The 15,148-nt window shown below is 54.2% G+C and overlaps 1 protein-coding gene across 2 annotated transcripts in view; it reads right to left on the minus strand.

The window, feature by feature from the left end:
* The window catches only part of ACSL6 (acyl-CoA synthetase long chain family member 6), a 56,762-nt gene extending 45,779 nt beyond the window's left edge, over positions 1–10,983 (minus strand). Inside the window, exon 1 of one of the 2 annotated variants that reach the window (XM_081092264.1) lies at positions 10,824–10,983. In XM_081092264.1, coding sequence (XP_080948390.1) covers positions 10,824–10,872 — 49 coding nt within the window. In that variant the 5' untranslated portion in view covers positions 10,873–10,983. The remainder of the gene's footprint in view (positions 1–10,823) is intronic. The other variant, XM_081092265.1, reaches the window with a different exon arrangement.
* Positions 10,984–15,148: the final 4,165 nt, after the last annotated feature.

The following is a 15,148-nucleotide window of genomic DNA, read 5'->3' on the forward strand; positions in this document are numbered from 1 at the left end:
AAGTCCAGGCTATAGGGCCCAGCTCACCCCCCACCCTCTCCAGGCCCTACTCACAATGGGTTCTTCCGAGCCTTCCAGGACCAGCCACTGTTGTCCACCCAAATCCAGCTCACCTCCTCTGTATCAAGACCATCTCAGATCATCCCAGCATCCCGGTGCTCTGAGCTCCCTCTTGAGAGCGGTTTGTAAACCTGCCTGGCAACTTTAGAGCCATAGACCTTGCAACATCTTCCCCGGGGCTGATGCAGGTCTATTGCTCAACCCATGACCTGAGAGAGCTTCCCGCACCAGCTGTCCTCCCCGGGAATTTGGCACAAGCCTCTCTAGGCCCCGGACACAGCCTCCCCCAATCACCTGCAGGAAGCTTTAAACGCACAAATGCCCGAGGACCCACCTTTGGCCCACAAAGCCCTTCCCCTTCCTTTTTGGCAGGTCCCCATTCAGAGATGTCTTCAAATAAGACAAAAGCTTCCTTTAATACAGTGGTTCTCAACCTTCTGGCCCTTTAAATACAGTTTCTCATGTTGTGACCCAACCATAAAATTATTTTCGTTGCTACTTCATAACTGTAATGTTGCTACTGTTATGAACCGTAATGTAAATATCTGATATGCAGGATGGTCTTAGGCGACCCCTATGAAAGGGTCATTCGACCCCCAAAGGGGTCGTGGCCCACAGGTTAAGAACCGCTGCTTTAATGCTGCTTAGGGTTGCTTCTGGGAGAGGAAATCCAGTGCACACAACCAAGGTCCTGGCTGACAGAAAACTACACAGAATGCCAGGGCCATGGAGCCACAGCAATTCTGCACAGGAAGTGTGTGACCCAGTTGCTAGGTTAAAAAAAAAAAAAAAAAGCACGAATCTCACCATCATCCTGACCTTGGCCCAGCATCCACCCTGTCCACACAGGACTCACACCAATCTAAGCAGTGAGAGGGGCTTTCCCTCCATCTACCTCTTGGGCTTTAATTAGAGTAGCAGAACCACAAATGATTGGGGCAGAGCTGGGAGGAGAGCCTCCCCGAGCCCCACTCACATCCCCCAGGAGAGATGGGCCCATGATTCCGGGTTGCTGGGTTACAGGGTGGCTCACCCACAGGGCCTCCCAGAGGAGCCTGATTATAGCTCTGAAGGTTCAATTAAGCCTCTTGAATGTGGAAAGGTCCAACTGAGGTTGGCTGTGCCTGACCATTGTGCAGGGCCACTGTCCCAGCGAGCTCGAACTCCCTGGGAACATGACTCCTCGTAGCAATTCACTTGGTGTGGGAGGCAGCCTCCACGGCCTCGTCCCATCCCCACATCCTCATACGAGCACCATCGCAGAATCTCACTCACCCTAAGACCTGGTCAGGGACCATGGGCCCACATGACCACAGCATTGGGAAGCCAGGCTCACACAACACTTTCAGGAACGGAAAAATATAAATAGCCTTGAGAACAGAGGAGCAAAGGGAAACACAGTGTCTTTCATAAGCTCTGAGATAAACGTTACTACAAATCAGGCCCAACAAAATTCTCAGAGCAAAGATGAGCAGCAGAGGCTGACAGTGGCAACACTCCCTTTGGAAATACTTCCAGGGTACGATGGTGACCAGGACGGATGGTGTAGACGAGTCTCGGCCTCATTGCCCTTCTTTCCACACCAAGCCCTGGGACAGCCCTGGGGTCCTGGCGAGGGCCATGGCACAACACAAGCAGACGGAACCCCCCTGGCCAGGCCCCGCTCTGCAGCCAGCCAAATCCTGGGCTGCAACGTGATCCTCTTTCCCACCAGCTGGTCCACGTTAGGGCTGCCAGGGTCCTGGCCTCAGGAGCAGCGATCTGTTTCCACCACAGGGCCAGACAGAGGACACACTGCAAGCCCTACAAGTTGAAGCTCAGTAAAGGGAACATGGGCTGCTCGGGGCAGGGCCAGGCTCTCAGAGCTCAACTGCAGGTGGCCAGGCCGCAGGGTACAGGATGTGACCTCCTCCAACTGATGGGACATTCCTTAAAGTAGGGAGGGTCCTGTTCAGATATGGTTGGGGCCATTGAGCTGGGGGAGCAAGGGAGGGCTTTGCTTGCTCACTGTTTCCACTCAGGAGCATCTGGGAATGCCCTGTTTGAGGAGCTACACACACAAGACAAAACCTCAAGCCCATCCCCAGAGACGAGGAGCAAAGAGAGGATGAGGAGCAGGGTAGGAAGGAGAGTTCTGAGAAACGGACAGAGTGGCAGAGGTGGGCTGTTCAGTCACCGGAAGAGCCTGTAAGGTGGTGGGCTCCTGGGAAGCAGGCAGAGGCCTGGCTGCACTGAGGACAGGGGCAGGAAGCTGAGGCTTGGAGGATGCCATGTAGCTGCAGAAGGAAAAGGTTGTGGTTGGTACTGTCTATACGCCTCATGCCTTTGAAATCAGAGCCACAGGCTAATGGCACTCACCTGACCTGGTACCCTGGGGTTTCAGGATGCAAAAGTGCCCTAGGCAAGCTGTGCCCTTAGATCCCCGCCAAAGGGACGGCTGCTGCAGCCAGAAGCCAACAAGGGTCCTACACCCACCATCCCAGGTGTCACTGTTTTTTTCCTAGAACAGGCAACGAGCAGAGAAAAGAGAGTTTTGCTTTTGGCTAAAGGTAAATTTTCTGCACATTGGATACAGCTTCATTTTTCTGACTTCCCCAGGGGGACGTTCCCCTCCTGAATGCCACAAGCAGAAGCAAGTCTGAATCTCACTCAGTTCAGCGAATGCTGTGCTGGTGGATGGGACTCTGCCACCTCTCGATTCACCCGTCAGGAGGCCAGGGCCACATCGTAGCTGCTGCCACCCCTCACTGCCCTCCGGCTGCCGGGTCCTGTTGTTGGCCAGTACGAACCCATGGCATCCACAGGGTTAATGCCAGGCTCAGCTGGGCAGGGAGCACTGAGGACTCAGGCCTCCTTTTCCAGGCCAGGGTGAATGGAAGGAGAGGCAGGGGAGGGCCTGCTGCTGGCAGGCCTGCGTCTCTCCGCTCTGGGCCTGTCACATGAAAGGGTTTGTATTCCTGCCACTGGCTCCGGCCCGTCCAGGCTGGGGCTGTTCTCACCGGAAAACAAAAATCTCTTTCAGACCAAAGCAAAATGAGGCCCTGGCTGGCCCGGGAAGGCTGTTAGGCGGTGCTCCCGCTGACCCACCGGGAGCACCATCACTTGGATTCTCCCTGGCCCATCATGTCCCAGAGGAGCCGGAGGCTCTGTGGGCTCTGAAGAAAGCACCCGTCAGGTCAGGGCGGTGGGACCAAGAAACGGGATGGCCCCATTCGGATGCGCTGTTGGTTCTGTCCTTTTCAGAAATAAGGCTGGATGGGCCTGGGGTAGCAACCTTTACTTTTATATAAGGAAACTTGGGTAAGTCTCATGGTGGAGAAGGAACTGTGAAAGAAAGTGTGATGTTAAACACGAGGCCTTGCAGTGCACACAGAGGGCTCTAGGCTGGAGGCCACATGGGCCCTCCGCCTGCCGCGCGCAGTGCTGCTGCCACCGGTGCCCTTGCGACGTGGGTGGGGTTTGTGGTAACCCAGAGCCCTGTGTGTGCCATCACCAGCTTCTGGAACACTCCAGAGCTTGGACTCCATCCTCAACAGAGACAGCACGACAAGGTCAAACTTCAATCTTGTTCAGAAATGCTGCCTTGCTGACACCCTGGGTCACCAGGAGCTGTCCATTAACCACAATCTTGAACCCAACAGAGCACGCTACCGAGTTCCGTTAACAGGAGACAGTGACACGGGAAGACCATTTAGTCTGAGAGGCAATTTAAGACAAAACCACTTAAGAAGGAATTCTGAACCAACAGGAGGGTCGGTGGGCACACCACAGACCTGCAATCCAGGAGAAACGGGCCTCGTCAGCCTCTCCGCCCAAAAAAGTGCCCATCTCTGATGACCAGCCAGTTGCTTCTCTCCTCAGATCTTCCTGTTATTAGTTGGGGCCACACTGTGTGCAGAGAGCTCACGCCCCGGGGAGGAGGAGAAAGGACACTTCAGATGGAAAGGGGGCTTCACAGGTCGCAGGCTTCCCTGCTGTCTGACCTACGGCAAGGATATCAGAGACACATGGACCCAATTCTTCCACCAGCCCACTGGCCAGGGGAAGACACCCGCCCCCCACCCCCCCACCCCCACACACACACATCCCTTTCCCTCTGCCACCCCAGACAGAGCCGGGCTTTGGGAGACAGCCTGCAGGCAGGGTGGGGGCTGAGGATAGGTGAGTCGAAGGTGTCCCTTGAGAACCACATCCAACCTGCTGGTAGGTACTAAAGTTCACCATTAATACTGCAGTTCCCCAGCCACTAAACAGGGTCCTTGGGTCTAGGTGGCTTCATGCAGCCAAGTTCTAGGGGCCAGAGCACTGCCCCTTCCAAAGTGAAGGGGTCACGCAGGCCTGGATGGGTCACAGCTGAGTGCCCTTTGTCTGTGCTGATGACTGTCTACCTCTCATTGGACTTTAGGGCCTCGCCATCCCAGCCTCTAGCCACCTTCCTGTCCAGTCTCACTGGCTGGCCCACATCCAACCTTGCTGCTCTCTCTGTCCAAGCTCTGACTGCTTTCTCATCCCCATCTCAGTCAGTGTGTGTGTAGCCTCTAACTGCCTTGCTGTCCTATCTCTGGTTGACTTCACTGTCCCTCCCAGTGCCCTTCTGCCTACTTGGCAGGATCTGCCAAGGACTGTTTATTGCCACGGCTGGGACAAGGGTTGGTGGTCAGGAGGAGCCCCACAGGGGAATCTTAGACCCAACAATGGAGGCAAAAACAGGACTTTGTCACAGGACCAAATGCTGCTGGGCCCCACCTCCAGGCTGCAGGGTCCTGGGAGTGGGCCAGGCTGCAGGGTCCTGGGAGGAAGGCAGGGTTCCTGGCAGGGTTGATTAGTGCGATCTGTCCCAGAGCTGCTCATTCAACCTGTGCTCTCTCATTCCTCCAATAGCCATCAATCACTAGGTCTGTTCCTGGCCCAATAGGTGCCATGCCAGATTTGCTTATCCCAGGATCTGAAACTGAGATGCTGATTGTCCCCTCACTGGCACCATCCTGGCCTGTCTTCCTGCTCTACAGCCCCAGGAGATAGCTATCTTAGAATGCATGCCTGAATGGGCAGATGGCAAACCGGAAGCCAGCCACACCCAAGTCTCCACAGACACCCCCCAGCAAAATGCTGGGAGTAGCTGTTGCTAAAATAAAGGTGTCTCCAGGAAGAGCAGGTGAATAGACACAGGTGGGACTTCTTGGAATTTGAAATCCTTCAGGCTCTGAGATTACAGATTGGATCTCAAAATAGCTAGCTCAGCTTGGCTCAGAATTTGTCCCAGCCCACTTCCCATCTTCCCACTTCGGCCTGTCACAGGCCCCAAACCTCACATGAATCAGAAGCCACACAAAGGAACTAGGTCTGGGAATGACCACACCGACCATGGGCTCCGAGAGTAGCTGGGCGATGACGGGGAACCACCCCGTGCATGCTGAAGTAATTCCCAGGGCCCAAAGTAGCATCTCACTCACAGTGCTCCCATCCTGGGGTCCAGGGGGGGTTCGGGGGGGCACTGGCCAGGCCAAGTCAGGGGATGGAGTCATCTCACTAGACCATCCAGTGAGCTGCAGACCTTGACTAGGGCCTCCTTTCAGCTCTGCTTGGCCAGAGCTCCCAGCCCACTAGGAGACTGGGAACTTGGAGCTCTAAGGAAACAATAGGATCTTGTCCTCAGAGACACTATGAATGATGAAACCAGTCACCCTGCAGCTGCAGGTTCCATCATTAATTCAGTCATCCATCCAACAGCTCCTCCTCTGTCCTGGGTTCTCAGCACTAAGAGTTGTCCAGTGAAGACTGACCTGCCAGGAGTTCACACCTGCTTTCCCCTACTGCTTCTAGCGTACGGGCGTCGGCACCCATCTGGCATAGAGCCTGGCCCTTAGGAGGAGCACACTCAAGGTTTGTTGTTTGTTAATCGACTTGTGGTGAGAAAACAGCTTATAAAATACATAATCCTATCCTATATAATAAAAGTGTAATATGCAAATCGACCGAACAGCAGAACGACCAGTCGCTATGACATGCACTAACCACCAGGGAGAAGAAACTCAATGCAGGAGCTGCCCCCTGGTGGTCAGTGCACTTGCACATGGGGAGTGCTACTCAGCCAGAAGCCAGGCTCATGGCTGGTGAATGCAATGGCGATGGTGGGAGCCTCTCCTACCTCTACTGCAGGCGGGCAGTAAGGAGCGAAGGGTCCCAGACTGCAAGAGCCCCAGACTGCAAGAGGGATGTCTGACTGCCAGCTTGGCCTGATTCCACCAGGGATCAAGCCTAAGCTGGCAGGGGGACATCCCCCAAGGGATCCCGGACTGCTACAGGGTGCAGGCTGGGCTGAGGGACCCCCTTCCCCCCATGCACGAATCTCATGCACCAGGCTTCCAGTTATTAAAATAAGCTATTCTCAGGGAACTTCTCATATTAGTCATGTATGCAATTATGCTGATGCACACCGTGTGCCCAGCCCTGGATTGGAGCATAGAGAGGAGACACCTTGGCCCTGCCCTCAAGAAGATCAAAGGGCTAGTGGAGGAGGCCAAAGGCTGTAGTTCAGTGGGATGTGTGCCACCAGGGATGCATATGGCTCATGGGGTGCAGGGACAGTGCCACCTTAGCTGTCCACGTGCCCAGTTTGGGCTGTATGTCCTTGATGCAGTGACAACGCAGAATGAAGTCCATGCTGCCTGGCCTGGCATTCTAGGGCCTGCAGAGACTAGCCCTGGTGAGCTCACTGAGTATGTCCCTCATTCTTATTGCCAATCTTTCCTCACAAGGGTCTGTCTGCCCGGAATGCCTTTTCTTCCCTTTCCTTTCTGGGTAGAAGCCTATACCCCCTTTCAAGAAGGCCTGACTCACGTTATTATAACTTTAGCTAACACTAATGAGTCCTTTCCTATGTGCCAGCCACTCCTCTTGTCACTTCACACCTGTCCTCTCTTGAACCGTCCCCTGTCCAAGGACCGCTCCCTTGCCTGTGCCCACTGACAAGCCTGCTGAAGGGGTTCAGACGCTGTCTGATCATACCTGGTGGCCCCTCCCTGGACTGGGAGTCTGACAGTGGGGTCTGGCTCACAGCTCTTAGGAGCTGCTTCATCAGTGAACCTCCCTGTATCTCCGTGCCTGCTCTATTAAATGGGGGATAACAGTACTGCAGTGTTGTGGGGAAGATGAAAGGAAAGCTTGGGGATGGTAGAACGCAGTGCGTGACACATGGTAGGTGCTCAGGGAAATAGCATGTCTGCAACAACACTTCCCGTGTAAAAAACTCCCCCCACCCATAGTACTTAACTCAGCAAATATCTGAGTGCCTGCCACGTGACAGTGCAGCTTCTAGCATACAAACACCTATACCTTTTGCCACTTTTTGCAAATAAGCCAGAGCTTCGTGCTCACGTATCCTGCTTGCTGTGTGTATGGGACAGCCCTGGGTCCCAACTGCACCTGAGCCAAACTCGGCCTTCTGAAGGTCAACCTCCGAGACCTTATCACAGTGGTTCTCAACCTTGGCTGCACATTAGATTCCCAGGGCTGGTTGAGAACCACTGCCTTATCACAAGGAACAGAAAACTATCCAGAGAGCAGAAATGGCCTGCTCTGCTGCCCCCTGGTGTCAGTGAGCTCTCACTGAACCACCCCGTATCCTACCACAGGCTGGGTAGGATGAGAAGGCGCTGAGGTCAGAATTCTCCCACTGCAAATCCAGGCTTTCTTTTGGGAGGTATGTTCTCAGCTGTTCTGCTTGGAGTTCCACCACCTATCGAGGTCCTAGCTGCCTTCCTGGGCCCTCTGGCATGGCCCCAGACCTCATACCATCCTCCACCCTTATGGGAGCCCAGGATGGGGGAAGAGCTGATAGGGCTGAGCTGAGCCAGGCTGCGCAAGTCTGCACCTGCCCTGGACACCTACAGCAAGCTGCCTCCACACCAGACTCTGTCACCAGGGCCAGCCCCCAGGGTCACAGTTGAGGCCTCCTACCTTCCCTTTCCTGGAGCTCAGCCTCAAATGGGCCAACCTTGGGCCACATCTCTTTTCATACACATCACGACGGCCTCCCGCTGCTCTCCCAGGCTGCACTCTCCCCTGCTGGCTCAGCCTGGCCACTACAGCTCAATCAAGGGATTCTATGCCCCTAAACCAGTGGTTCTCAACCTTCTGGCCCTTTAAATACAGTTCCTCATGTTGTGACCCAACCATAACATTATTTTCGTTGCTACTTCATAACTGTAATGTTGCTACTGTTATGAATCGTAATGTAAATATCTGATATGCAGGATGGTCTTAGGCGACCCCTGTGAAAGGATCGTTCTACCACCAAAGGGGTCGCGACCCACGGGTTGAGAACCGCTGCCCTAAATGAAAGCCTCTCCTCCAGAATCCCCCTCCCATCCAGACTCCATCCTCTACCTACAACCTAGGCTCCCCAGTCACGAGGCCCTGAAGACCCACCCCCACCATGGTTCTTACTCCACACCTCTGCTGGCCTAACTTCCTCCACCTGGAATGTGGCCTCCCTGCCTCTGACAAACACCCCTCGATGCTGCAAAAATCCACTCAGTTGTCACTGCTGGCTGGGCATGTGGTTGAGCAGACTGGACCCTGTACAAGGGCATGGGGCTGCATCAGCCTAGAGAAAGGGGAGCCCTCTTAGAAATACATCCCCTTTACACAATGGTGTCATATAGGCGGGCGGGAGTGTCAGCCCATTGCTCCCACAGTCCCCGGAGTGCTGACTGCACGGAGACCAGGCACAGCATCTGACTCATGCTGGATCTATTTGATCTGTTTCCCTGTTTACTAGTCAACACACAGGTGAAATGTGGGCTGGCTTCCTCGGTGGGAGCAGGACAGATGCAGCCCCCGCTCTCCAGGGCTCAGAGCACATGGTTTCCTCTCCCAGATAGACCATTCCTCCTGTAGGCAGCTCCCCCTACCCTTTTTGTCCATCATTCTCTCCCTTGGCTCCTTAGAGGCAGTCTTGCCTCCCTGGGGCCAGATTGTGGCAAAAAAGCACATAACCCTGCTAAAAGGTGACATCACCTTGGGAGTCTCCTGTTTCTGGCTGAGCCAAAGGATCGTGAGAGCTGCAAGGCAGAGTATGTTCTCAGTTGTAGCTTAGGAATCTCCTCTGCCCCCCGAAAAAGGCTGGGGTCCCATTGAAGTCCCTCGCAAAGTGGACACATGATTTGGGAATGTCCCAGTGTGTGTCTGGGCGTTCTAGCCAATGAGTGCACTTGTCTCTTACACCAAGTGTGGCATCTTTGAGGAAATTCCTGTTTGCACTGAGAAGTCTGACCCCGATGGAGGCAGCTGCCACTTGTGCCAAGAGTCGCCCTGTTTGACCACTCCATGGTCCTGTCCAGTCCCTCCGTGAGGCAGTTTCCCCATTCGGGGAGGCACCTGGCCACTTTGGGAAACGCTCTGAGACCATCACCCAGGCAATAAATGGTGGCTGTTACTGACATCGTCGTTTTTGGTAACTCCTACTCCTTACCCCTGATCCAGCTCCAGCCCTGCCCTTGCCTGTTGGATGAGCACATCAGGCCCAGAGTGGCCCTGCATGGACACTGGCAGACAGAAGGAGCTTAGGGAGAGAAGGGGATTAGAGAGGCCTCCCCGGGTCCCCAGCTCAGGGGAGGTGTCCCTGTGGCCAGACTCGGGGCAGTGGGCAGTGGGTGGGAGAAACTTGGGCCACCAACTTTCTAGTTTCAGGCCTAATACCACCAAGCACTTAGCAGTGATTGATCAGTTAAAACCTCAGATGGAGCCCCAGTCCTCCAGATACTATCCATGGAACCTTGGGCAAGTCAGTTAATCTCTGAACCTCAGTAAAAAGCAGAAAGCACCACCAACCTCCTAGGATTTGCTATGAATATTAAATAACATGCAAAGTTTCAGGTAAGAATTCCAAAAGGCAGACTCCCCCGCTTCTTTGGCTCAAAAGGAATCTTCTTACCTCCTCTGAGGCTGCTGTTTGAATGTAAAAATAATAAACGCTAACATTCATAGAGCATTTGCTCTGAGTTAGGTCCCGTTTAAGACCAGTTTGAGATTCAAGCATTTCACATACATTATCAGGCTGAATCTGCACAGGAGGGTGATGGGGGTGGGGGTGGGGGGACATTTAGTGAGATAATAGAAGGCTCACAGAGGGCAGGGCTGGTGCAGGCCGCAGACTGGTGGGTAAACGGGCCTGTGCGGAGACCCCAGGTGTGAGTGGAGGGGAGGGGGAGGAGTGCTGAGCAGGGATACAGAAGAGGTCCTCACAGCCTCCTGAGAGATTGCAGGGGTGAGGGTCTGCCTCCTGTGAGGGGCGATGGGGACACAAGCCCTGGGCAAAGCTGAGGAGCCAAGCGAACCCCGCTTTGCTGAAATCTTGTGCTCTGGCTGAAGGTGGGCAGGGAGGGGTAGTGAGGAGACTCCCTTACTGGGATCAGGAAGCCCCAGGTCAGTCCTGGTTACGTTGCTGACCTGCTGCGGGACCTCCGACCCAAGAGATGGACAAGGAGGCACTAAGTCTGTCCCTGGACTTGGCCTTGGGGGACGAGTGGGCTCAAGGCCTAGCCTGGTGGTCCTCGCCATAAGGCGAGGGGACCGCGAGAACTGGAGGGGCGGTGTGGGGTCGCAGAGAGCAAGGCCCCTAATTTCTGCAGACCCACCCAAATGCTTCCCCAACCCGCCGGGCGCCCGCCAGAATCTGGGGGGTGGCGACCTGGGAGACCTGGGGGAGGGAGGGCGTGAAGGGGCTGGGGGTAAGGGACAAGGACAGGGCGGGGACTTACCCGCGAACAGCCAGAGAGAGCCCCCCGAGACCAGGAAGAAGGTCAGCATGTCCGTCCGCGGGGCCGGCCTGGCCCGGCACAGCCTCCCTGGCCCACGGCCCCGCAGCTCCGCAGCCCAGCAGCCGCCGCGCCGCCGCCGGGTATTTTTAGCCCCCGCCCCTGCTCCACAGCGCCCCCTCCCGCGCCGCCGCAGCCCGGTCCGCCGGAGGGGAGGGCGCCGCGCGCTGCGCTGGGAGCCCCTCCCTGCCCGCAGCCCGCGGGGGTCTAGGGCGCCCTGGGGTCGCAGGCGCAGCCGAACTGCCGAGGCCCCGGGCGGGGGAGGGCCGCAGTGCCGACTGGCCGTCTCCGCCCCGCCCCTGCCCCCAACGTCAGGGCCCGGCGTTCTGGGGGAACCGCAGGAGGGGGGCGCATGGGCGACCAGTGCGGGGGCGTGACGCCGCACCACCCCACCAATGCGCGCATCTTACCCCGCGCGAGCCTGGCTTTTCTGGCTGGGCAGGGCCCGGTGGCAGAGGAGTCGCGGTCACCTGTGCTAGGAAGCACACAAGCCTGTGGGCCGGCGCCCGCTGACGCAGACCGGAGGACCCGAATTTGCAGATACCAGGATCCACTGGGTGTCAAGTCTGCAAGGCAGCGAGGAGAGAGGGGTTGAGGTTCTATCTAGGCTCTAGCAAAGGGGCAGCTAGGCCAGTCCTCACATCTCCCCTATGGGAAGCTTAGATCTGAGGCCACCCAAGGTCAGAGGGGCTTGCATGGAGTCACAGGAAGCCACAGGGAATCACAGGTGTCTCAAAGGACACAAGCAATCATGATCCTTAGGCACAATCATATGTACCTCACAGCTAGTGAATGGCCACACAGTCATGCCCTACCACAGATGGACACACTGCTGGCTCAAGGGTTGGATACCTTCTGTTTCAGTGTCTGGATTCAAAGGAGGAAGCCCGATTGTACATTATTCGGAATGAAGTGCGGATATTCTGCTGGGCCCTGACCTACACCCGAATTTCAAGGTCACTCCTCCCTACACTCATGTTTGTTTTCAAAACATGCAGGTTCGACCAGGCCTCCAGCACCAAGGACAGTGCTCAGGCAGTCCAACCCTGGCTCTATACTTGCAGTCCTCCCAGCTCAGGCACCAACTTCCTCAGGAAGAAGAGGCCCGGAGGCCAGAGAATAGAGGTCAGGCAGCAGAGGGTGGAGGAGCCAGCGGTCCCTTCAGACCCACCAGAGGCCACCTACCCCGTGTGCATGTGTGCTCACAGCTCAACAGCTGAGGCACAAATTTGTGTAGGGGCCTGTGCCAGTACATGGCATGTGTATGTGCAGGGCTGTCTGTGTACACCTTGTAGGTGCGAGTATGCAGATTTATACTTATGAGACCCTTCCCGTAATTACAACAGGACCCTCCACCTTCTTCCCCGTCGCAGGGTCTGGGCACCTGGGAAAGCTGCTCCTGCTGGATCTCTAACCGTCTGGTCAGGATGTGGATGGAATCCTTCATGTTCCAGGTTTGGCAGGGCTCCTCCAAGAGGGTGTCACATGACTGTCAGAATGCCCCCTCCACACCCACTAGCAGCACATTAACTGAAGACCTGCTGGTGCTCGTGGGGAACCAGAAGAGTGGGCAGAAAGAAAGTATCTCCGCAGACTAGATTGGAATAGAGAGGTGGGCAGACAATTTCTCCATAGGCCAGGATCCAGCAAAGCATTTCTTCACAGAACAGGGGGCCCAGGAGACAAGCAGCAAGCCGCAGGCCCAGGCCTCCTCTGCAGCACTCAGCCGTAGAACTGCTCCAGGCCCTTGCATGGCTCCTGGCAGCCGCCTCTCTCAAGTGATGTCATGGGACACATTTAGTCTGGCCTCCCGCAGAATGGTGCATCCAGTTACTCTTCCTCAGATGTCTCTGCTACTTGTAAATATTTTAATAAAAAACCTGTGCTGGAGCTATGACAGACTATAGTTTAACTGAGTATTTCTGTTTTCCTCTGACATTGGCTTGTCTGATTTGAAGGATGGGGACAGGACAGCCCTGGGTCTGGCTGTGGATCATGGCCAGGTATCTCTCCTCTCTAGGCCTGTTACCACCAGTGTAAGGGGACTTGTTTTTTCCTTTCCTGGGCTCCGGAGGTCTCCTTCCTCTCTGTGGGTCTCCATCTATAGAGCAGGCCTGGGCAGTGGTGACTCTGAAGCTTCCAGACTGCATGAGTATGGCAGCCATGGAACTCAGCAGGAGGGAACCCAGGGCCCAGAGAAATGGAGGCTAGGCTGGAGGGTCCTTGAACTTCTTAATAAGGTCAGCCACAGTAGTGGCGTCTGTTTTCACACCTATATCCTCCCAGATCAGCACTTCTGAGAGGGTGGGCAGGCTGATCCTGACCATGTTTTCAGCCCTAGCACAGGGTCTGGCCCAGAGAATTCGGAGAACACTATTCCATTCAACAGAGTTGTAGACTGAAGTCCAGAGAGGAGAGCATCTGCCTCAGGTCACCAGCAGTTCTAGCCTCCAGACTCCCTTTCATTCACTCATTCACCTGAAGGGGTTCAGAACAGACTTCCTCAAGATGTGTCGCTTAGACCCGGGCCAGGTGGCTCCATCAGTTGAAGTGTCGTCCTGTACACCAAAAAGTTGTGGATTCAATCCTGGTCAGGGCATATACTAGTACCTACGTTGTGGGTTCGTTCCCTGGTCAGGGTGTGTACGGGAGGCAATGATCATTGTTTCTCTCTCACATCAATGTTTTTTCCTTTCCCTGTCCCTTCCTCTCTCCAAAAAATAAGTAAATAAATACAAGATGTGTGTGCCACTATGGCATGTAAATTTTTTTTTGAGCTGAAGCCATTGGAGACCCTGCAGGCTCACAAGAAACTTACCTCTCCCTTAAAGAATTTAAATTAAGGGCCTTGCCCATGATAAGAGTTATCACCAGAAATACTTCTTATGACCTATTTTATGGCAGGGAAAACTTCTAATGACTAAACATCTGCTCTTCTTATCATTCTGCAATGACCTTCTTCCCCTCTGAAGCCCCAAGGCACCTGACCTCCTCCTCAGCTCAGAATGTCACATATATCTCATTTTAACTTCCTGTTCCTGAACCTCTGATGTATGTGGGGTTCCAATGAAATTTGGTCATTTTCTCTTATTTATCTGTCTTATATTGTTTTCATGATTAGACCAGCTGGAAGAACCTAGAGGGATAGGAATAAGTTTCTTCCCTCCCCAAACACTCATTAAGCTAAAGCTAGGATGTGGGGAGACAAAAAAAAAGCAGAAGTAACAGCAACCCCGGATAGACACACATTTGATCCAAGCCTAACCCAAAGACCTCCTGGAGGGAGAAATATTCAAGTGGGCCAAGGAAACACTCCCAGCCCTGGCTCCGATTCTGTAATGCTGTGCAACCCTTGCCTCTTTCTTTTTTTTCTTTTTCTTTTTTTTTAAATATATTTTATTGATTTTTTACAGAGAGGAGGGGAGAGAGATAGAGAGTCAGAAACATGATGAGAGAGAAACATCGATCAGCTGCCTCCTGCACATCTCCCACTGGGGATGTGCCCGCAACCCAGGTACATGCCCTTGACCGGAATCGAACCTGGGACCCCTCAGTCCGCAGGCCGACGCTCTATCCACTGAGCCAAACCGGTTTTGGCAACCCTTGCCTCTTTCTATGTTCACTGGTACAAGTTAGGGCTGATCTAGGGGCTTCTGGGTGTAAGGACTAACTTTCTGTGACTCTGCTGCCTCTTTTTCACCAAAAGTGACCACCCTCTGGTTGATGAGGCCCAGTATCCAGTCTGCTAGTGGCCCTAAGAGCCAGCCAAGGATGGCCTCAGCCGCTCTGGGCTCAGGTCTCCTGCAGTTAGGACACCTGGGCCATGCTTCTCTAACAGTGGTGGAGCCTCTGTTATTTGAGCTTGCCTACATTTTTTAACCCTCTCCTATATTTTGATAGTTTCCCACATTGAAAGTATCTTCTTCCCAAGGTAAAACCCAGAAAACTCTCTTTTCCAGCCTCCCTTGCAGGAAGGAGTGGATAAGTAACTTATACAGTACCAATGAGATACAGCCCATAAGCCTTTGATTCCAAAGTCAGTGATGAGCAGAAGAAAGTCCTGCAAGTGGTCTCCATCTTGCTGATACAAGACTGGTAGCAGAAGCTATGAATAGCGGATGGTTTGGGGAGTTGTTCCTAGAAACCAAGATTTGACCCTGTTTTGGAACCCTCCCAACAATACTGTAGACCTACCTAACATTCTTTTATATGCTCATTTTCTGCTTAAAATAGTCAATATGGATTTTGTTTGCAACCAAGAACGCAGA

The sequence above is a fragment of the Myotis nattereri genome, assembly GCF_964212035.1.
Source record: "Myotis nattereri genome assembly, chromosome: 5".
NCBI lineage: Eukaryota > Metazoa > Chordata > Mammalia > Chiroptera > Vespertilionidae > Myotis > Myotis nattereri.